Consider the following 24,257-nt stretch of genomic DNA (forward strand, 5'->3'; position numbering starts at 1 on the left):
TTTTGCCACACTTCTGATTTCAGATGTGGGAAAAGCACCCCACAGCGCCTGGCCTGGTTCTGGCTGATTTCATTGGAGAAGTGGTTGGCTCTGGATCACGTAAGTGAGACAATTGATGCATTTTATTACCCCATTTCAAATGTTTTGTCAGTCTCCTTTCTCTGCTTCCTCTTACTTGTTCTGGAGTACTTTGAATATAGCTTTAGCCATATACAATTTTAACCAACGTTACAGAATCCCAGGTTAAGGACTACGTAAAGACGTACATAGACCACACTCAGTGGTTGGCTGAAGGATGTAAGCCCCTGTTTGTTTTTACTCAGGCGGTCTGCTGCTTAGTGGCTCAGTTGGTAGAGTAGTCAAGATGTATTCAGCAGGTTACATTTCCAGGGTTATGTTTTGGGGTAAAGCTGAACCAGCACTTTCTGTTGTTGTTGCAACAATACAGTGTATTTCTGTCATCTTCAGAAATGATGAGCAAATCTTTAACCCAACCAAGTTTGTAGGGATTGAAAGTTAGTATTATTTGCAGCAGCTATAGTCAGGCATTTTTTTAAATTTGCTTTTCAAATAGTCATACAACTTAAAGAGCAGGTTCGAGAAAAAAGAGGGAGTAGGGACGAAAGAGGGAGAAACGGGGGTGGGGGGCAAAAGGAGATACATAGGTGGACCTTTTATTTGTTGTCTATTCTATTCTATTTAAGAAGCTTATAAAGCGCGCAGCTACCCCCAAAGGGGGTGTCCCGGCGCTGTAAGTACATGTTAATCACTGGGAGGGAGCTACCAGGTGCAGGTCCATCGTAACCCGAAGCTACATAGGGCCTCAAAGGATAACTAATCAGAGATTGGTGAACAGCCAGGTCTTAAGTTTGCGTCGGAAAACTTGCTCTGACTCAATGAACCTGAGGTCCAGAGGGAGGCTGTTCCAATACTTGGCCGCGGCCACTCCGAACGTTCTGCCGCCACTCCTGGCGAGACGAAATCTGGGTGCCACCAAAAGACGAAGGCTATTTGATCTCAAGGATCTGACTGATACAGATAATTTGAGTCTTTTACTCAGGTAAGCCGGGCCAATTCCGTGTATAGCACGAAAGGCAAGGATCAGAATTTTGAATTGAATGCGACGGGAGATGGGGAGCCAGTGTAATTCGTTCCGGTAGGCTGAAACCGAGTTACGGGTAGGGATGTTTCCAATGAGTCTAGCTGCCGCATTCTGAACAATTTGCAGCCTATCAATGAGATAGAGGGGGGCACCGGCATACAGGCTGTTGGCATAATCTAGATGTGCCGTGATAAGAGCATGGACAATCGTTTTGCGGGACACCAGAGGGAGATAGGGAAAGATCTTCCTAATCATGTGCAGCTTTCTAAAGCAGGCAGCGGTAACTCTATTGACCTGAGCTTTACAGGACATAGAGTTATCAAAAAGGAAGCCGAGATTGCGGGCAGACTGGACAGGACTAGGAGGGGGGTTCAGGACAGTAGGCCACCACAGGGTGGCGGGGAGGGCGATTTTTGGCTAAAGAAAAGCACCTCCGTTTTGTCCGTATTCAGAACCAGATGATTAGAAGCCATTCACGAGCAGATGTTGCCAAGGCAGTTGCGAAAGTTAGAGAAGTGGGAGTCAGAGTGGTCTCTAAAGGAAAAGACGAGCTGAGTATCATCAGCGTAAGAGACCACCCTGACCCCCCAGGACTCAACTACCCTGGCAAGCGGGCCTAGGTACACGTTCAACAAAAGAGGGCTCAAGGCCGAGCCCTGGGGCACACCGCACAGAAGGGGTTAATCCTCCGATTCAAAGGGACAAAGGAGTACCCTTTGGGACCTCCCTGAGAGAAAAGATTTAATCCAGGTCAGGGCCGTGCCACCAATCCCCAGCTGCTGCAGACGAGTCAGGAGTATATCATGGGACACTGTATCGAATGCAGCGGACAGGTCGAGGAGGACCAGCATGGCCTCCTCACCCCTGTCCACTGACTCCCGGATTGTCTCCGATACCTCCAGCAGCGCTGTCTCAGTGCTGTATCCGGTTCTGAATCCGGACTGGGAGTCTTGCAGCAGCTGATTAGTTTCTAGGTACTGGGCCAATTGTTTCTGAACCTCTTTTTCTAGGATCTTAGCAGGTTTAGGCAGAAGGGATATCGGGCGATAGTTACTGAATTGAGTAGGATCCGCATCTGATTTTTTTAAGATGGGGAGCAGCATAGCTTGTTTCCACACTGAAGGGAACTGACCATGGGCCAAGGAAGAATTCCATATGGAAAGGAGAGGGTTGATTAAAACCGGGGTAAGATTTCCCATTACTTTAGCAGGGACTGGATCTAGTGGTGATCCTGATTTAACCTGGCTGAGTAGTTTCATGGCTGTATCTAGCGTGAGCTCATCAAAGAAATTAAATGAGCATTGCTGGGAGTGTGGCTCGGCTGACCAGGGACTAGATGCCGCGGAATCAAAAGAGGAAGATAGCTTGATAATTTTATCCTGAAAGAAATCAGAAAGTCCATTGCAAAGGGCTTGAGTGGGAGAACTCTGGGTCTTCAAAATCCACAAAATCCTTCACTATTGTGAAGAGAGTTTTGGAAGAGTTCTCTGCCAATTTAATGAGTTGTGAGAAGTAAGCTCTCATCGTGGTCCGTTGTCTATGTCTAGCACTACAGTTGCTGAGCATACAGTTAGTTTCCTCCATGAATGTCTTCTTTGTCTCCGGTAGATCTGATCCCCTATAGCTGGAGGTATATTATCAAGCCTCTCGTATCCCCCATTTCTTTTGTACCCGTCCGGCCCTCTCCGGCCCAGTGTCTCTAATTGTTGTTCCCTGTTTCTTCAGGATAGGTGATGTTTTGTTGTCTTAAAAATGCCAGAAGCGGATCCCAAATCTCCCAAGGCTGTAACCCGTGCTGCATCATCTCCTAGTAAGCCGGTAACTTGTTATGGCAGTAGGCTGCATCTCACAACCAATGATCTATTCGTGGTGCAGTCCTCCCTCCCCAGTGTTTGGCTATTTGCTGCTTAGCTAGTAAGAGGAGCATGGCCAGTAGTTGTCGGTATTCCTGTGGTTCTACCTTGACATACCCCAAGAGGCTAACCAATGGCGTCCATGTTGTGGCGTGTCCTGTGATTTGTTGAAGGGTGTGGTGCACTGGCGTCCAATAATCTGCAATGTTTGGGCAATCCCAAGCTAGGTGCATAAAATAGGCTTGGGGCAGCAAGAACTGTACACATCAGGACTCCTCCCTCAATCCCCATTTGTTGCAGCTGGGCAGGTGTGGGGTATAGTCGATGGAGATACTTAAAATGTATGAGTCGCAGCCTGTAGTTGGGGGAGAGGGCTTCAGTCTGCCCACAGCAGTATGCTCATTGTTCCTCACTTATAGGAGGGGTAGTGTCCGCCACCCACTGGGCGTAAGCTCTCGGGATGCACACTGGTGCCCTATTCTGCATAATATTGTACATTTGTGTTATCAGTTTGTGGCGCTTTGCGTTGGTCAGCATGTACTCCAGAGCATCAAGAGCGGGCTGGGGTTCTGGGAAGGTGTTATGTAGCGCTTTACAAGTGGCTCTAAGTTGTTGATATATGAAGATATCTGTGACTGACCATTGGTCAGTGTGCAGTGTCCAGGAGGGGGAGAGAAATCTTCCCCCTGGGTACAGGTCTGCAAATGTGCATAATTTTCTCTGGTGTGCCTTGTTTCATTATTGGAGTCCACCGGTGCTGGTATTAGTGGGTAGTTGATTTTCGGAATGGAGGGAGCATAAAGGCATGGGAGTCGTGCCCTAAGTCTTAGGCCATCCCACGCCCATCGCACGCATTTGGGCGTGGTTGCTTCTGTGCGTGTGCGTCTGTACGGGTGATATAGTGCCGTGGACAGGGGGATGTGATGTAACAGGTGTGCCTCCACCGCCACTTGCAGTTAAAATTCAATGGGATATGTCCGGTAGTGGGCATATTGAGCCTGAGCGCATTCTGCATATAATGTAAAATCTAGGGCATTGAATCCACCCAACTGTAGGGCAGGGTGAGGACTTCTCATGCTATCCCGGGCTGTTTCCCAGCCCATGCAAGTGTTATTAATAATGATCTTAGGCGCTTTAGGCATTGGGAGGATAGAGTCAGTGGCAGGTTGACAAATAGATACAGTAATTTTGGCAAAACCACCAACTTGGCTATTGCCAACCATCCCGAAAGGGAGAGCGGTAGACGGTTTCATATTGGGAGTCTGTCCTCTTGCCAAGTGATTGCCCTGCCATAGTTTGCTGTCCAGAGGTCCCCGCTGTCGCACCTAAGCAATACTCCCAGATATTTGACTGGTTCCGTCGCCCATGTTGGTGCGTATTCCGGTTCAAATTTCAGGGTGTTGTTCGTGAGGGGATATAATGGACTTAGCCCAGTTAATCTGACGGCCGACAATTCCCCAAAGTGTTTGACCCCTCAGATAACCGCATTGAGGTTAATATGGGGTTCTCGAACGTAAAGAGCTATGTCATCTGCATACATTGAGATCAGCACTCTGAGGGTTCTGAAGTTAAGCCCTCTGTGCCTCTGGTGTTGTCGTAGTTGGGCTGCTAGTGGTTCCATCGCCATGGCGAACAGAATTGGAGAAAGAGGACATCCCTGTTAGGCGCCTCTTGTACTGGGGAATGGGACTGATGAGGAAGAGGTGTGGCGCCGCGGCTAGGGCGACTGACTCCGGAATCAGGGGATCACGGTTCGATCCCCGGTACCGGCGGCAGATTAGTCCAGCACCATGTGACTCTGGGCAATAGCTTGCTTAATCTTCCCGACGGCCCCCAGTGCCTAGAGACCCTTACGGGTGATTGTGCGCTTTACAAATGTGGATTATTATGTCATTCCGGTAAGGCTTAAGCCTGCCATTGGGGACTGAGAATAGCAAAGATATAAGGCAGAGAAATTGGGGATAAATCCTAATCTCCTGAGAAGGCCAAACAGAAAAGGCCATTCCAGTGAATCAAACGCCTTCGTGGCATCTAAGAGGGCGGCACCCGCTGCTAATGTGGGCTCCACACATTACATGTTTGCTAACAGTGTTCTTAGATTATGTGCTGTTGAACGGTCTGGGACGAAGCCCGATTGATGAGGGCGATTTATGTCTATTAAAAGGGAGCATATTCGATTGACAATCAGTTTAGAAAGGATTTTGTAAACAATGTCAATCGTTGACTAGGGGCGAAAAGAGTCACATAAATGTTGCGGTTTCCCGGGTTTCAGTATGGAAATGAGCCACTAATAATGCTTAGTACATAGCTACCATATGGGCGACAAGCAGGGTGGCATATTCTTTAAAAAAAGAGGCGGTTAGGCCATCCAGACCAGGGGCTTTGTCGTTTGGGAGACTTCGGATGACGTGCACGACCTCCTCTTCAGTGAAGGGTGAGTCCAAGTACTGTCCCCTCACATCGTCATGCCACAGCAATTTGATGGTATCAAAGTATTCTATTAGCGTTTCCTCAGGTATCTCTCCCGTATTATCGTAGAGATTAAAGTAGAAGGGTAAGGTGTATTTCCTAAAGGAAGCAGATATCTATGTTGTGTCTGTTGAGGTATGTGTGGACAAGGCGAGCTTTCCTGGGGTCGTTGAGCCTTCTAACATTCTATGTTAAAAGCCTACATCCTGTGGGCGCCATTGGTACATTATGGGTATCTGGGTGCTGGTATGGGGGGGGTCGTCTTCTTGGTGCCTGCTTCAGTGTTTTACCTATGTATACTTACTTGACAGGGACCTACTCTAAAACATAGACAATAACTAACACTCTCTGAACTGTAGAGAGATGACCCACTCCCCTCACTCTAATGCCGGAACTTGGTTGAGTAGTCCATCCCTCTCCATCGTCTAAGCAGAAGAGTGTGGGACTCATACCTGGAGGCGAAGAAGTGCTTTGCGTACACCCCAGCCTTCCTCCGGCTGGGCGGCTGAAACAGTGGCTCACCCCTTGTGAATAGCTCCATCGGCGGTAGATCGCTCAGGCTGTGATAAGGAATCCTGAAGTGGACTCCGCGCAGGTCGTCTCATTCAGTTGTATTGCCACTTTGTACTGTGGTGATTATTTGAAGCGGAATAGAGAGGTTTGAGTTTAAAGTTTAGTCGCTTTCGTCCATATTTCATGATCTTGATCCCTTAGAGAGTGTCTGGGCGACTTTACAATCCGTCCTTTAGCAAATTTGAGGGCTGCTTTGGCATCACCATGTGTAATGCGTAGTTTGGCTGGGAAGAGGAGAGCGTATTTTATCTCCTCTTTTTGGAGTAATCTTTTAGCTGGTAAAAATTTCTTCGGGCAGTTTGAACTGTAATGTGTTCATGTGAAAACCACAGCACCGTGTCTTTATCATTGAAGTTTAGGATTCACGCTATAATAGGGCGGGCTGATGCGCATGGTGGCAGTCTGGGGGTCAGCGTTCTGTGTGCCCACTCTAATATGAATACAGGAGAGAGTGCTTCTCCGAACAGTTTCTGGATCATGTTTGTTATGTATTTTTCCATATTGTCTATGGCCGTGGACTCCAGGACTCCAATAATTCTCAGGTTATTTTGTCTAGATTGCGCCTTCAGGTCTTCGTTTTTGGCTCTTATTACTTCAAGTACTTTCTCCATCTTGAATAGTTGTTCATTTCCCTTTGTCTCGTCATCCTCTACTTCAGAGACTCTGGTTTCAAGGTGGTCCATACTGTTATCTTGATTATCCACCCATTCCTTCATTCTGTCGAGGTGACTAGCCAAGAGGTCTAGTTTGGTGTCTATGTTGCGGAGACTGAACTTAACTTCCACCAAGATTTCCTTGATGTCGACATCTTAGGTGTCTTCCTCTGGGGTTGGTCGTGGGTTGTGGTGTGTTCACTTGGCCTTTCTTTTTTGTTTTCCCTCTAGAAATGAAATTTGGCCTGTCTGGTGACAGGTTTGCCCATGTTGTTGAAGTTTCTAGTTATTGCTTTTACCTTCCAGCTGCAGCAAGTATTTGCTCCTCTGTGTGAAGATCAGCAGGGGCCCCAAAGGATACCGCCAGTGCAAGTTTCAGAGGTTGGGTTTGGTGTGCTAGTGCAGTTGTTCTGAGCAGTCTCTGTCTCAGCCTGGGGCTGTCCCGGTGTCACACGAGGCCCTCGCTATCGGGGAGAGGGCTTCAGGAAGGCATGTGGTCTCAGACCCGGGCACTCGGTGCAATGGTGAATCCGCTTTTCCTTGAGTGCATCCCCATCAGGGTGAGCTGCCTGACCGCCGTCCCCTCCAAGGGAAGTTGTGTAGTAGAAGCAGTTATATAAGGGGCCTTGTCCGTCCCGCCTCAGGTTTCCACTTTGGCCGGTCACTGGTCTTTGCATGGCCCAGCTCCGTCAGGCCTGCTGCTTATTCGCGAATTTTCTACCCCTTCTTGTGCACTTTTGCTGAGGGCCGGCTTGTGCGTCAGTATCGCAGGTCATCTCCCCCTGGCAGCAGTGTCTGGGGAGGGGGTATTTGGTGCCCCCCCTGTTCGTTGAGGTCACAATAGGAGTGGGCAGCCACAGCATCTATCCGCTACAATGAATTTTAGTCCTGGGCGCAGCGCATTCTCGGTACAGCTTTGAGCGAGTTTATTTTCTGCTTGAAATTTTCCCAGCCTGTCACGAATCTGGTGTATTGGAGAGAAGGGGTCCCGAGCAGGATTCTCCCGCAGCGCCAGGCCCCCACCACATGTTGGTCTCTCCCCACCCAGCCCCTCAGCGCATCATCGCTTATTCGATGCTCCTGGTCCGTTGCCCGCTGTGGGCGTTCGTCATGCTGTATCTGTGGCCAGTGTTTGTCATTGCAGGTCGATTTCTCTGTCGATATCTCCAGTCTCTCCTGCCTCCGACAGCAGCAGTGGCTGTGGCCGAGAGGACCACGCAGTCTCGCACAGAGAGCAGAGCGGGGGGCATGGGTGTCTCTGGGGGACTCTTCTGTCCCACCCCGGGATCCGTCCTCTGCTCCCCCGCCTTCCTTTCGCCTCCGGGTCTCCCAGGGGCAGCCAGTCGACCGCAGTCTCTTCAGGACCTGCAACCCGCCTGCAGCCGCACCTTCCCTCTAAGTGCCTGCCCCCAGGGTCTCCAGCTGTTCATGGACAGTGTCACGCTGCCCCGGCCGGAGGCTCGGCCCTCAACCGTCAGGCAGGCCCACTTGGTCTCCAGCTCCTCGTCGCTGTGTCTAGCTCCCTGTCAGAAAGGCGTAGATGCTGCAGGCCCTGTGGCGATGGACACAGCTCCCTCGCGGGTCTCTTTGACCATCGATTGGTATTACGCCGCGGTGGCGTTGCAGACTGCAGAGACGCCTATCAGGTGAGTCACGGTGTCATCAGGAATCAATTAGAGCCTCTCTGCAGTTGATCAGACTGTCAATGGGTACGGATTTTGGTAAGTTATTAATTTCAGTCGGCAGAGCACCTCAAAGAGCGGCCAACTTGCTGCATGGCTAGGCTTCGCCACCCATAGGAGGGTATTGTTAACTGAGCTTGTGTCGTAGATCGGATCCCTAGTGAAAGCTTCTGCTTTGCTTGGCCACAGCCATTGCACTTGGGACTATTTACCACTTTTGTTTCATTCATGCCAGAGAATGTGTTCCACCTGGCAATGTCGACTCTAAAGCTGTAGGTGCCTTTAGCAGAAGTAGGACTGCTTTGAAGAACCTTGCTTCGCCACTCGCCCACCTTATACTTGTTTGTGTGTAGACGGTGGACATCTGTTTCAGTCTTTCGTGATTTAGCTCTTTTGTCCGCAGTAACTTGACATCAGCTATCCTGTTCAGGTGGTTTCAGATACCATACAGACATTTACACCTACTCATTCAGGCCTCTATATGTTCGCTGATCCCCATTCATTTTTGTTCTTGTTGGGCATTGATGTGCAGACTCTGCAAAAATCCCTAAAAATAACGTCTGTGGAGGAGCCAAGATGGCGACCTGAACGGACGCGCAGCCTTCGGCTCCGCCGGCCCCGGAATCCCGCACCACGATCCCGCTTGCCCGGCTACCCAGTTTTGATTCTAAAAGGTGCGGGAGACGGAGCTGCTGCTGCCGGTGCTCCGCCGGCCTCTCCACCCGCCCGGATTCAGACGCTGTGGACGGACGTGCCCTGGCCTGAGACCCAGCTTCTTCCGCAGCGCCCTGCTGCCCTCGCGCCCCCTCCCACAGCTGCTTTGTGACGGGGGTGATACGACTGGACGGCGCTTTCTTGTGCGACCACGACCGGTGCACTGCCTGCCAACGGGGACCGCTGCACACTTCCTGGGCTGAATGGTGCCGGACGGCTTGGGCGCCTTGCCAGCGGGTCCTTTGTTCTTGGCCGCCATATTTTTGCTCCGTGCCCAGAGTCCCTCAGGCGGACGAAGGCTGACCCAACCCTGATCTGCGTGCCTCCCCATACATTTGTCGACCCTCGGATGATCTACCGAGACGGGCAGATCCTTGCTAGCCGGTGGGTGATCGGTGACCGCCTGACCGCGTCCCGCTGCTTCCCCCTGCCTCTCCCCGCACTGTGCTGGGCAGGACTCAAGATGGTGCAGCAGACGGCTGGCCACTGAAATACAGTCTACACAGCCCCCCATCACAGCAGCGAGCTCCCCGGCGTGAAAGGGATCGGAGCAACTCCTCCCCACGGGACTGCGAACATGGGGTCTTTACAGCCCACATTCACCCTTGCTGACGTTGTTGCAGCCCTGGGTGAGTTGCGATTGGAGTTGAGGGGCAGCTGTAACGCGCTGGGGGCACGACTTGATGCCTGTTCCCGAGACTCCAGCCTGGGACAGGGGCATTGTCTCCAACACGACTCCGGCCGGGAGTTGCTGCAGCCTGACGCCGCAACATTGTCTCGTGAGACCGCAGTGGAAGATACTGTAGCCATCGCAGGAGCTGGTAATGGTCTGTTACCCTTTATTAATGCCATCAACGAAACAGTGTATCCCCCTTGCCCCACGCTGGATTGTGTGCAGCTGTGCGAGAGATCATGGCCCGGGCTACCTGTGTTTTGCCCTCCTGCCTCACCACCGGCATGCTTGCCTTGGATTCGGATTGCTTTGATTTGTGATTTGCACGGCTGGACCATGCCAGAGCGGACTGGGACCGAGGTGGATTCTTTTCCTGGGACCAGACGCCATTCTTCCCTCGATGGTGCACCTCCCCCCTCCCCCGAGCGGCCATCTTCCTTTGTTCTCCTGCAATACACTGGACTAGTGTGCGGAGGGGGTGAGAGACTGAGCCCCAGGACTGGCCAGGGATAGGGGACTTTCTTTGCTTAGTACCCGGGCGGGTGTGTGGAGGTAGGGTGGACCCCGAACTTGGCTGGTTTTATTGTTGATTGCGCATTGATTCTCCCCCCACTGTACTGATTGCTGCAGCTCTATTGACGTTACTATTGGGGTGGGGATTGCTTATTGGACCGGCGGAGCTTGCGCGCATGTTTAATTGACCCTCCTCCCGGATCTTTTCTTAGGGGCGTTTAGGGACGGGGTTCCTGTTCCTACTCCCTATGTCATTGGAATTTGTTCTTTATTTTTTACTTTCACTTTCTCTTCTTCCTCTCTTCTCTTCTCTTACTATATTTCGGGTTTACGGGGCGACAGACACTCTGCTAGGGGGGGGTAGGCCATAGCCTCTGCATGTGTGTAGGGTGGGGGGTTAACTATTAGTTGAGTTTTTTTTTTCTATGGTACCTTTTTTGCTCTTTTATGATTTTCCCTTCTTATTTAGGCCCGTGTTAGGCATGCTGGGGGATGGGTGGTGGAGCCATTGAAGATGGGTTGTTGAGGCAGCTTCCTGTGGTTTGACTATTCTGTGGCCATCCTCTGGTCGGGACTTGCATGTTGTGAATTGCTCTGCCAGAAACTGATGTCTTTTTTGTCGAGTCCCGCCTACATGGACCTTGCTTTTCTCTTTTCGTTGTTTAAGTACGGAGTAGTATGACCTGACCTTAATATTTGCACAAAAAAAAGACTTTGAAATTAACCTACATTGCTCCTGTGCCTAGGTATGACGGCGCTTTCCAGTCTGTTCTTGTATTGTAACCATTGCCATGCCGCATTACCCTGGCGCCGTATTGCATGCACCAGTGCTAATTGTGTGACCGTGGCCGGCCGGTTGGTTGTGGGCCCGTATTTGTACTGTCTTTGAGCACAATAAAGGTTTTCAAAAATTAAAAAAATAAATAAATAAATAACGTCTGTGCAGTTCTTTTGTTGTTTGGGACGGTGGAGGGAAGTCCTGGTCCATCAGTTTCCAAAGACGAGGAACTTCAGTACATAGTGTAAGCCCTTCAGCTTTTACATGGATGGAAGCAAAGTGAGAGAAGGTCCTGATATGATGTTTGCCCTTGTACAGTCCCTCCAATTGCTTGATTGCCCTGCCTCCTAATGAACATTCCCTACGCAGGTCTGTGATCATTATATTTGTGTCAGCAGGTTCTGCATGACTGATACATATATGAATACATAATACTCTTATTTAGCTCAAACCTAACTTCACATGAACGTGGACACAAACGAGGACAGAGGTTACAAATGTACAAAGCAGTATACATTACAGCAATAGTGGGGAAAAAGCGAAGAGGAGCCTATTGATATTGGTTTTTCATCAAGTGAGGAGAGCGAGCAGAATATCCGTTTTAGATACCGGAGGGCACTGGTGCAAAAGGTAAGGAGGCGGCTGGGATGTATAAGTGAATGAGATAGGCAGAGAAGTAGGAAGAGTAGAGGGAGGTGAAAGCCAGCTGTAGAGTCTGGGGTAGAAGAGAGGTAAGACACTTTAATGAGGGCCTCTCTTCAGGTGTGTCCACCAGTCAAGAGTTATACTGTAATATTGGAGAGGATTGACCAATTCTAGTAGAAAGTATTGTACCATATTGGTTTGTTATTAATCAGTAGTTCCATTTGCTTGTAATTTTGCTTCCTGATAATTTAGATCTACTCTTCAACTGATGCAGCTCAACTGTCTAATTCTGCATAACTCAATTTTACAGTTTCCAGCCATCTGCTCTTGTTGTTGACCATGGGCAATAGTTTCAATGGGCTTTCCATGTAGTTCTCTAGGGTGTTCCCCTTTGTAGTTATGGACCCTCTTGAGAGAGAGACAACTCAAAAGTACATCTCATAACAATATTGGTGATTACATGGAAATGTGCCTTAACACCGCAGTGTATTTAGATAATGACTGTCATTGGAAATATATTTTGATTATCTGCATATTGCTGCTATAAGTTGTTGAGTCATCTGTCAATTTAAACAGGATTTTTTTCCAGGTAATTTGTGTATATAATCAAGGTGCTGCATTGACCAAGCTTCGATTAAATACACATTTGAACGTTTCATGACATTTGTCAAAGTGCATTTTATTTGCTGATCATTTTTAAGCATTACCTTCCTTTTCTTTAATGCCTGTTTCAGAAACCGTTGCCAGCCTTTCTCAGAAATGAAACTGAATTCCTCTTACTCTTAGAAGAATTACAGAATGATCTTGTGAAGGAAGTTATGAAGGTAATACGTTTTCTATTGCATTGGCATGTTCATTGAAGGATATTTATGAGAACATTGGTTCCTGCTGGTTCAACGTCCGTTTTACTGTGCCTTTTTTAGACCTTACTTCACAAATAGGAAACTTGTAAGGTGTAAGCCCTTGGTATCTGAACCAAATTGCAGTCTAGAATCCCTTTCCCAGTCCTATTTGCACTAAAGTAGGATATTTTCTGACACACATCACTGTTAAAGTTAGATAGTTTACAATGGGTTGCCTACAGCTTTCTGTGACTTCCTTTAGAGGATAGGAGCTTCTGCAAAAAGGCTTCTGTTACCCACCAGGGTCTCCACAACATTTACAATTTGTAGTCACCTGTCATGCCTAAATTCCACAAATGATAAAAAATATATTTTGGCCCAAGACAAAACATTAGATAAACAGTGGATTAAATGTCTAACTTAGGGGGCAGATCAGTCTTGCTCCAAGATGGCTGCCATTCTTTAAAGCACCTGCGCAGGTCAATTAATGGGTTGAACTCAGTGGAACTGTGAAGTGTGGTGAGAGGTGTGAAACTCTCTTAGCAAAAGCAGAGGTCCACTGTGTCTCCTAGATGGGAAAATGATAGCAATGCCTGGAGTCTTCCTCCTTCTCCCATGCCACAGAAAGTGTTGATTACAAAGATGGAGGGCATGGTCCGCTCTGATATGTTGAAAGGCCTGACTTTATGGCATTGAGGGCGGTTGCCTCTTTCGGAGGTTCCCCTTGTAGGAGGGCAGTTTGACGTGGATATCAGACCCAAGGCTTAAACCCTATCCACCGGGAGATCCCCAATGTTGATTGAAGTGGTGACACTGGAAAGAGAGGATGAAATGACCATATGCCTTAGAGCACTACTCTGACAAACTGAGGCTAGTAATCATGCTCACCTCCTTGTGGTGTGCTGGAGGCCTTAATTCATGTATGTTGTGGTAAGCCAGTGAGCATTAATTATTTGTGGGTACCGTCCTTCTGTAGAGCAGACAGCAGACTTGCTCTGCTCTGATCCCTCTAAAAGTGAATATAAAGCTGGAAAGCAGGATTTCTTCTGTAGGGGCCAGAACCTAAGTGGCCAATGAGGGTGGGGGAGGAACTCGAGGGGGAGGGGCGAATCCTGTTGCAAAACAAATGATTCTGATGGTGAAGACTTTAAAAAATCTTCACAAATAATTAATACGAAAATATCTGCTTTGGACGAAGCCCTGGGCAAGAGTCTGCAGTACACTAATCGGAGACTGAAGCAGAGACGTTTCAAGACTTGGGCAAAATAGACAATTGCCTAGGGCCTCCATCTTTCAAGGGGACCCTGGAAAGTGAGTTTGCTCTAGCTCACCTTTTGTTTATTTCTGCCGTTTAACCTCTCTTTTCTCTGACTACTGCTATCTTTGACTCTCTTTTTCCAGTATAAGAAGATCCAGGAAAGAACATAGTTCATCTGTTAAAGTGGGAGACTGTTTCTGAAAGTTTATTTGGCATCATTCAGTCTTCAGTTAGCAGAGTATTTGTAATAAAATGGAAAGTTGCTACGAACAGGGGCCTCCTAAAATATGTCTTGCCTGGGACTCCAAGAATCCTTAAGACGACTCTGGGTTGAAGTGCAGAGTCATGAGCAGTTTGTGTGTAGGGTCTGTGCACCAGTTTTAAAAGAAGGTGGAGTATCTTTAAACCAATGTAAAGGCCTTCAGTCGAGGAAATTCTGGGTGCTGTCTTTCCTCCTCTTGACAGTGAGATGAAAACACTAAACACACAGTTTGTGAACTTCTTAATGCTGAGAAGTTTGGCAGAACCCTTCTGTTTTTATAATTATGGTGAAAGCAGCAAGGCTTTCTAAGAACGCCCCTTCTGGTGTGTGGTTGGCCAACCCTCAACATCTCAAATGTTGCAGTGAAGGCAAAGAATGTGATATTTTATGGAACAGGAATGCACATCTTCACTAAAGTCAGCCGTGCCGCACAACTAGGAACATCAACTTTGTCGGTTCAGTACTTCACACAGAGGGAAGCTTTAGAATTGTGAAAAATATTAGTGAGGTCTTTATTTCTTCTGAAATGTTGCCTGTAAATGTTATTTTGCATGAACATGTAAAGTAATTGGATGCAAGTATGTGGATAAGTGATTATCTGTAGGAATCTGTCTCACTTTAAGCTCCAACCCTGCAACTCTTATTGATCACGCCTGGCTGAAACGAGAGATGTTTATTACTGCATATTGTTTATGCTTTGTTATTATTAATTAAAATCTCCTCTTACCCAACCAGTTTGAAATCAATCATGTTTAGAGCACTTTATCCTTATATTGTCATGACTTTGTTTGGTATTTTATCCAGTGCTAGGTTAAATGATTTTACTATATTTTTATGTGTGGATTTTTGTAATCTTTTTGTAGATTTTCTGCATTTGTATGTTCTATTCTCTATTTAAATATGGCTGATAGTAAAATGCGCTTCACATACTTATCAATGTACTAAAGAAGTGTAAGAGCTGAGCCTTCTGTGTGTGTGACTCTGCAATATCAGTCTAATGCAAGCCTGCATTTAATCGTTTTAAATTCTTGGAGCCACAGACGGAACTCTTTTTGGCTTGCTGTTCTGACTTCCATTTGAATTTGCCCAGCTCTCTTTAATTCTCACGTCTATGTTGAGATGCCTGCCTTCTCTGTGCAGTCCCTAGTGTTTACACTATAGAAACCAAAACTTCTGTAAAGCAACCACAACCCCTTGTGGCTTGATGTTCACTCTGTAAATAACTTTTTTTTCAGAAGCAGGAAATACCCACTTCAACACCTGCTGTAACCTTCCACTCTGCTAACTTTGAGCCATTGATGTGGGCCTATGATGAGTTGGCTTTAGGAGTAGGCTGTAGGATATACAATCAGGTTTACTAATACCACAGTTTCACCTCACCACTTGTGAATTTCGAGGGGAGTCCATCCTTGCCTAGCCTTTCAATAGAATGCTAGTAAGTTTATCATGTCATCGATGAGTATCTCAAGTTCCTCTGACGTGAGGATTGTGGTTTATTAGATGGTATAGTTGTGCGACCCTACCATGTAATACACTCGCGATTCTGTCTTGGGTCCAGTCAGGCTTGTTTGTAAAGCTTTTAGCTCAACCCTGGGTAGCTGTGGCTTCGAGCAGAAAGGCTTAAAATTCAGGAACTAGTGCTAAGAATTTAGAAGCACCAAACAATAAAATAAGAAAGTCACGCAACATGAAAGAAATCTAACACCAATTTATGAAAATAGATTATATTTTTATGATTTTGTCGACACCAAGATGTGCAAAATCCACTGGAGGTTTCCGGAGATACAGCCTTTTAAGTAAAACGTAAATCTTAGCTTTTTAGTTTAAAACACAAACAAGCATTGGTAACTTTAAAGTTTAGAAACTTTTGAAAAGTTTGAAAGAGTTGTGATCAGCTACTCTGGCCCTAGTGGGGTGACCAATCCTGACAGGGAGAAGGTCGAGGGAGGGCAATAAGAAGTATTTGGACAGTTCCCTGCTCACCAAAGCAGTCTTGAGTCCAGTCCCACACTTTGAATCAAGACCGCCATGGACTTCAGTTCAGTGGTCTTGATACTGGGGATGCAGTATGCTGAAAGATGCTCTGGGTGCTGTGCAGTCGACAGGGGTGTCCTTGCGGTTATTCCTCAGTCCACAGGGAATGTGGGATGACTTTGGCTGCAGGTGTCTGTGTCTCTCAAAGTCCTTTTTGAGCCAGTAGATGGCCAGCTGCGGCTGGGGTACTGATCTCTGTATACAGCGGGTTCAGTGTTATTCTTTTGTTAAGGCTGGTGTCTGCCTTTTGTGACCAATCTGGACTCCGACAACACTCCTGGGTCCGGCAGACTCCGGTGCAACTTTTTCGGCCTTCGAGGATCAGTCTCCTGGGTTGCGCTGTGGCTGACAGCTGCGATTTGAAGAATGTGGACATTGACTTGCTGGAATCTGCTACTTCAGCTGCTTTGATGGCCCTAGTGCCGACTGACCCTTAGACTCACTTCTTTGGTCTGGGGCGCGGGAGCGACTTTTCCACAATCCAGGAGCCACAGGCACAGCCTTCTCTTTTCTAGCCCAAGGTGCAGCTGGTGCAGTCCAACAGTCAGTGCAGCCTCTCTTTCCCAGGTCAATCCTTTCTCCTGTTCCATCGTGGTCTGAGGTTGAGGGTGCCAGGGGTGCTATATTTATTGCCAGAAAGTTACCTGGGGGGATGGTGCGGTCACTGGCCAATTGGCTACCAGGATCCCTCCCGCCCTGTGAATGACTTGTGGCTATGTGCGTCCTCTAGCAATCCTAGAGGTCACTATTCTGCCTTCTCTAAAGATGTTTGAACCTTTCCCAGGATGTTAGGAGCTTGGTAGCTCACCTTAGAGGTGCCCACATGCGAGCTGCACGCCCATGGAAAATCAGTTAGGTCACTGGTCCCCCTCCCTGTTCCCGCCACCAGATTGTCTACCTGAACATGAGTGTGTTTGGCCTTTTGCCCTCCAAAAGGCTGCTTCGCCTTTGATGCTCACCTTTTGGGCCAAAACCCTGTGTGGCTTCCTGCAAGGGGGTGGTAACACCTTCCTCTGTAGCAGGCTATTATTGTTTCTGAGCCTGGGAGTCGTTCACACGACTCCCCGGGAAGGCAGAAGGCTGATTGGCTGCCAGCAACTGTGTAAGGCCACTGAACAAACTGGGCATCAGAGTGACAACTTTCTAAAAGTTGCCTTTCCTTAAAAGTGACATTTGCATCGAGTCTAGTTTAGTGCCACATTTAATTTGATAACTTCAAGTACCCACTTTGGTATTCCCATTCAGAAGTTAGCCGGACTGATAGGTCAGATGGTAACTATATTAGCCAATGGGGCTGCCGACCTTTTCACACTAGAAACGATAATTTGGAAGTTTTGCTGTTAGGCCATATTAAACGTATATGTCCTACATAATAACATACAGCTCCCTGCTTTAGGGCTCAATAGGCCTGCCTTAGAGGAGTTTTATATATATCTTTTAGGGAAGTGGGCGGCTTTGCCATTTGTTTAAATGGTAAAGCTGAACTAGCATTTTCAAAACTGCTCCTCTAGGCTGCAGTGGCAGGCTGGGTGCAATACTTGAACTTTGCCACACACAGTAGCACAACTTCCATGCTCTGGGTACCCTTGGTACCATATACTTGAGAATTAAAAGGAAGCAGCTCGTGTCAATTGGGGGTAGCCAATTTAACATACACACTTTAATGGGTTAGAACAGTGGCACTTTTAGTCAGAAGGCCTCAGTGTACTAGGAGTCGATAAACCAGCAGCATCAGTCCAAATCTTTGTTGGTGATCATGTAGAAAGAGGCCTTTTTCTTACATCTGGTATGTAGCCTTCCTCTACTTGACTTTGTCTGGAGAGAGACTCTTTAAAGTATGTTTAATTTCTATTTAACCACGAAAAGCACAGAATCTGAATTTTCGTATTTATTAAGTGTTTTTTTTATAGCACATACATCACCCGTGGATATCAGTAGTGTTATAAATCATATAGCGTAAAATAAAATTCCACCCGGATAGGGTATAAAGAAGACCATAGATCTATTTAGAACAATAGATGTGAGGTGTTTTTACGTACATTAAAATGAGATTTTGGACTTCCTGCCTTCTTGCCAATACATAATCCATTAGACAAGACTTCCAGTCCCTTTGACTAGAGGTTACGTTTTTAAATGTATTTTTTTTATTTTTTAGGAGGTGTGGTTTGCAAAGTAATTTTGGAATATTTTAAGTAAAACAGGCCCCAACCTTGCCAATACAATTGAAATGTAATTTTTGACCAACGGTGTGCTTCAAATGCTGGCTATTTCTTTAGCTGTTAAGTGCACAAATGTGTTCTTATTTATGCTGTTACCTCCTGACTGCAGTTACCCTCTGATAGTTTGATTCCCACTGCATCCTGGTGGTAATTTATGTCATCACTGGTAATACACAAGTCCAGAAACTCTGACAGTGCCCTTTGGAGCAGTGTTTGGTGGAGCTATAATTTATAGCAAGTCATACTTGTTCCAGAGTATTTTTCCAGAGCTCAGTGATTTGTTCCATGAAGTTGGTTGATTACATTATTTTACACCGAAGTCTTCTAATGCTATTAGTGTTTCCTTATTTAACGCGACAGTCCTTAAAATCTTACCTGTCCCCTTGTTCCAGGAGTTATATGAAGCATTTCTGCACAGCCACTGTGAATCTGTAGAAGCCAAAAAGGATGCCATTGCCCTGAGGCTCAGCATCCGGACAACCAACGATCTCCAAAAGATTTTGGCCCGAAAGCCCCGACTTGTCCAGGTCTTGATAGAGTTCCTGTTGTCTGATGACACAAACAGCTCTGCAGTGGAGTACAATAACACTCTGCAACAGATTTATGTGGATTTCCTCTTGGCTTCTCTGAAGTCACTGCAGAAAGTGGAGGACAGCCAAGAGTCGAGCTCTGAGACTGCTCATCAGATATACCGCACTTTAAGCTTGATGCACTTCAATGTGGAACACCAGGCAGGTGAACTGCGATACGTTTTCAAGGAGCTATTTGACATCTGCATTGATCCAAGATGCTTGTTGAAGGAGGAGCAACTTCTTGGCTGTCTTTTAAGAAAGCAAACCCATGCCCTTATTGGCCTATACGAAAATGTTGCCACTGAGCGAATTAGAGAGATGCTTGTAGGACCAAAGACGCCAGAAAAAGGTATGGACATTTATTTAACCTGTAATTGTTTTAAGGGGATACGCAACATAGAATTCTTTTCTTGCAATATTGATTCACATTTTTTATCTGTAATATTTACCTGCCTGAAAAACAACTTAATTTTTTTCCTCTGCTATAACTATGCAGGCCTTTACCGCCTCCTTTTATCCCTTCCAATACGTTCTATGATTTTCTGGTTTCGTCTGAAAGGTGTTGCACTAATCTAGTGTTTGAAAACTTTACTAGAACACAAATCATGACCTTTAGCAGGTTAAATATTGTTGCTCATGAGATGATGAGACCGTCTAGAAGGTTTTCTACCTACAAAGGGAGCTAACTTCTTTCTGTTTTACTTTATTTATGCTCTTGGGACAGATGTTAAGTGATACTCGTTATTTACGGTGTGAATGGTTGCATGCTGTAAAGCAAGTCTTGCTATTGCTTCATCACCTTTAAAAATATGGAGTTCTGGCGGTAGCTGTTGAAAAAAAGTCACAGAAAATGACTTTCATACTCAAACACTGTCCATATAAATTCGTTTTTTTTAAGAACACAGTATCAGTCTTCTTAACACTTGATCTTTGTCCGAGGCGGTGCATTATTTTTCTCCTTAATTAATGTTTATTAAAACAGTGTTTCAGTAGGCTTGTTTGTATTTATGATTGCCAACAGATGCCATTTCGGCTTAAACCATATTCCAGCACATTTCCTTTAATGGTTTAGGATAAAAAATATGAAAGAGGCTTAAAGGTTGTCACAATGTCATTGCAAAATGTAAAGTGGTCTCAAATAAGCCAGCATGTTAAATGCACAGTTTAAATCGAGGGTCCGACTGTTACCAAGATACAATGGCCTTTGATATAGTGTGAATGGCCTGATTTATTGTGCAATGTCTTATCTTCTTCATTTCACAAATACATGCACCAAAATGTCACTCTTTTATCAAGTAGCAAGCATTGGCAAAGGCAATAGTTTTGATTTTAATATACTCACATATGCAAGCAAAGGCACAAGACTATCATTTGTGAATGCCTGTTTTTGCATGCTTTAGTACAAAATAGCCACACACACATTAGGTTTGCCACTGCTTGTTTAGAAGAGTATTTAGAGAAGCTCTGGCAGTCAGTTGTGCTGTCGGGCCAGAGCTAACCAACATTGACCTAATCAGGTAGGTTTGTCATTTTCTTAGGGCATGTTTAAAAACAGTTATGACTGAGTGTATGTTGCCGTCAATAGTCCTTGAATGAAAATCTAATAATGAAGCATCATCTGTACCCTCAGTGAAGTGTATTGCCAAAAGGGGTCACAGTATGAATTTGTATTGGAGTTGTGAACTTGAAGGCACATATCACAAGTATTGCTAGTGCATACTTTTTACTAAGGGTCGTTTTTAGGTCTCGCTGAACCAAAAGCGCATGCGTTGTTCAGCGAGAGTATAGTAAGGGACTTTAAAAAATGCTCCCAGTCTGCAGGCGGATCGGGACCAGTGCATGTGCGCCGGGCGCGCGCACCAATTGTCCGCCTGCAGCTTTGTGAGCATTTTCGCGGCCGCTTTGATGTTCACAGTGAGCCGCGTGGCCACTGAGAACATCAAAGCAGCCGAGAAATGCTCACCATTTGCCACCCCCTCCCTTATCCCATTTCCTGCTTGTTGTTTCTTCTTGCGTAACCTGCCTGTATGACGCTTCCTGGCGGTCTATCTCAAGTTGGCACCCTGTAATCTGTGTAGATCTTTCTGTACGTGCACTCCGCGTGCACGTAAGGCCCTTATCGACCCAAGGACGAAGGCATAGCTGTTATCGGTGGGCATTTAGAGATGCGACTCTCTTTAATGCCACAGTGAGTCAAAAGGTAGGCGCCCCAAATACTTATTTTTCCGCGTATGGTATTGCTCTTCTGAATTTTAAACAGAATGTTCCTTCTTAGTGCCCAGCTTGAGGGCTTCCTCTGCAGGCTACAGTGCCCCGGATTCTGGAGTTTGTTTGCGTTTCAGAAGGTGCCTTGTTCTGGCCTGTGCTGTGGTTAAGCGCACAGGCGTATCTAGGCGCACACAGAAGCCCAGGTGCTGTTGTGTACCATACAACGACCTTTACCTGGACGAAAATCTCCCACAGCCATCTTTCCCGTCTCCGATTCGCCCCCACCCCCTTCCTTTCCGGTTATTGATGCCCTCTGGCCCCAGACGGCATCAAGGAGGCTATGCAGACGTGTGCGCCGCCCGTATTAATATCGTCTCTGCGGCTAGTTCCGTGCCTAACTCCCAGCTTGGCCTTTCGCTTCATTCAGCTCTGTTGCCATGAAATTGTCGGGCGCCTCTTCCGGTTGCAAGGGACTAAAAATAATGGTCTGCTATTTTTGGAAGTGGCTGCTCAAAACACTTTAATGTTGTCACCAGGGTATTAACACCGTCTTGCAAAACAGTCTTTGTCCTCCTGTACACCCCCTCCTTTTATCACCAGTATTGCAATACATAAGGGAGCTAACTTCCATATCGTTTGCATCAGCCTCTCCCTTTTATTTCTCGTATTTATTTCTCAGGCTTTCCATTTCTTCGCCCTCCATCTTTCTCAGACCCCTCCTTCTCCTTGGTAGGCAGATGAGTTTATTGCATTTATCAAATCATATTACAATAAATGTTCGCTTCTAAAATAAGAGATACAAAAATGCACCTAAACTCATCACTTTTGATACAATTTGTAAGCAACTGATCATTAAAAACAAGAAGCACGTAAAATATTCTGAGAGAAATACGTCAAGTAATTTAACAACCCAGGCTACTTAGCGAGGTCTACGAATTTCATTAAAGCACTCATTTAAGATGGGATTTGGTTATAAAAACAGTGATTGATGCTTCTTTAGTAGATAGTGTATTTGCCTCGTTGAAAAATCGTCCGTTGAAAAATCGTCAGCGATATTTGCGGAGACTTAATAAGTTAGGGCAGATACAGATATGTTCTATACTTTCCGACTTATAGCCACATTAACAACATGAACCATTCTGCATAAAATATCTTTAACCAGCTGTTTCAGTTAACAGTGAGGTATGTCTCAAAGAGTGGTCAAGTCTCAAAGATTGTGATGCCTGATTACAGCACCCGTACTGTCCATATTCAGATGAACATTTTTGTAGTTATTGCTTTGTAAATCCTTAAAAATTATCCCTTTTAATGTTGACGTGCTTTTATTGGTACTTTCACACGTAAAACATTATTATTATTTTGGATGATTGTGATATATGTTTTCGCACGCCTTGTCGTGGCACAAAGGTGGATGCTCTACTTTCCAAGAATAATTGTACCATAAACAACCTCAAAGGATTACAACGAGAAAAAACTGTAAAAGGGAACACCACAAGATAAGTCCATTCATATATTTAAAACAAAGTTGATCCCAAAGCTTCATGAGTCCAATACACTCAGTATATTTCCAAAAGGTATCCTTTATTTCTTTACACAATGAGATGAGAAATGCAGCCATCGCATTTCGTCAGAAGAAACAAAAGGGACTTCTTCAGGCCAAGGTCAATCTGTTACCATAATCTCACAACTTCTCAATAATATGTTCACAAACTCTTGTCTCCTTTATATCCACAATTAAATGGAAAGGCGATGCAGCAGCATCTTTTGATGTCTGCTACACGCATGTTGAGAAAGTAAGCTGCTTGTTTGATTGTTACTCAGGGACTCATGCTTTTGGATTTTAGGCTTCAAAAGATGCTGATGCCTCAACTTTCGATGTAATTGTGTATATAAGTGATCCATAAATGAGACCGGAGAGTTTGGCTTCATCAGTAGCACCCAGTTATACATATCTGTCAAGCTGCTCTACTATTCCATCCCCAAAAGTCCAGGTGATGGGTTCTACTTTCTTCCTAAATGTAATCGCTTCCGTTTTTCAGTAATTACCTGAAGTTTGTTGAACACCCTCCCCCCATCCCCCACCCCCCTCCCGCAGTGCACAATTTCTACAGGCACACACACCCCCCAGCCGGCAGTGCACAATTTCAGTGCACACATCAATTGTTAACGCATCCACAATTAACTATTGTAGCAAACGCATCCACAAATAACTATTGTAGCAATCGCAGTATGGCACACTTTACTTTTAAACATATTTATCTAAAGCGCAGTATGACACCATTACTACAAAAATAAATACCATTTTTTTGGGCCTACAGTTTATAGACTTTTGTTGCAATTGGTGTTGCAATATTTAGCAATGCCAGTAGCTCAAACTTAATTAATGCGAGACCTATTGGTTTGCAAATGCTTGTTTCCTTTGCATCCTAAAGAAAGCCTATATAAAATTTTATTTAATTTATGAACAAAAAAAGCTGTAAATCGAACAATATTATAATAACAGCAAAGGAAATCAAATTAACATCTAAATATGATTTGTGAATAGCATTTTGTCTTTATAATTGGCATCCAAGTGGCAGTGTCTTCCTAAGCAAAACACCATAACCCAACAAGTAGCATTGTCAGCATACGTCAAAGAATACACATCCACTCAGTATCCTGAAATGAAGCACCAAGACTGTACAAGGGTCCCCAACTGTAGTGGTAGCCAGGTATGTGGAGGCTTTAAATTAGACCGTAAGTGGAACCATCCAGTACGCTTGAGGAACAAATGGAGGGAATTCCTGTTTCAGGATTTCCTGAAGACACTGGTTGCTGAGAAGCTGAATTTCTAGGCCATCCACAGAAACTCACACCAAGTGCAAAGACTACACCTTGTGTGTCTGGGGTCAAACCTGAATAATTGACCCCATACTCGCGTCTCTGGACGATACACAACCATATGCAGAGGAACTATTCTCTGGGGATCAGTTTCAAATGGAGTCTTAACTCCAAGGAAAGGAATGACCTGAGAGAACAATGTTCTTCTGAAGAACTGCCATAAAAAAGTCCTAAGTGTCAGAACAAACCACTGTCCTGCAGACCGAGTAGCACTGAAAGGCACAGTCCATGCCAGAGATAGGTATCAATCAATCAATTGGGGAATTTTAAAGCGCACTACTCACCCGTGAGGGTCTCAAGGCGCTGAGGGTGGGAGGTGGGTACATC

The 24,257-nt window shown here is 45.8% G+C and overlaps 1 protein-coding gene across 3 annotated transcripts in view; it reads left to right on the forward strand.

The window, feature by feature from the left end:
• Window positions 1–24,257, forward strand: part of ZFYVE26 (zinc finger FYVE-type containing 26) — a 710,441-nt gene that overhangs the window by 36,328 nt on the left and 649,856 nt on the right. For all 3 annotated transcript variants that reach the window (XM_086937127.1, XM_086937129.1, XM_086937128.1), the window contains exons 2-4: window positions 24–99; window positions 12,390–12,479; window positions 18,663–19,191. In XM_086937127.1, the coding sequence (XP_086793253.1) occupies window positions 24–99; window positions 12,390–12,479; window positions 18,663–19,191 (695 nt within the window). The remainder of the gene's footprint in view (window positions 1–23; window positions 100–12,389; window positions 12,480–18,662; window positions 19,192–24,257) is intronic.

The sequence above is a fragment of the Lissotriton vulgaris genome, chromosome 9 (assembly GCF_964263255.1).
Source record: "Lissotriton vulgaris chromosome 9, aLisVul1.2, whole genome shotgun sequence".
NCBI classification, from domain to species: domain Eukaryota; kingdom Metazoa; phylum Chordata; class Amphibia; order Caudata; family Salamandridae; genus Lissotriton; species Lissotriton vulgaris.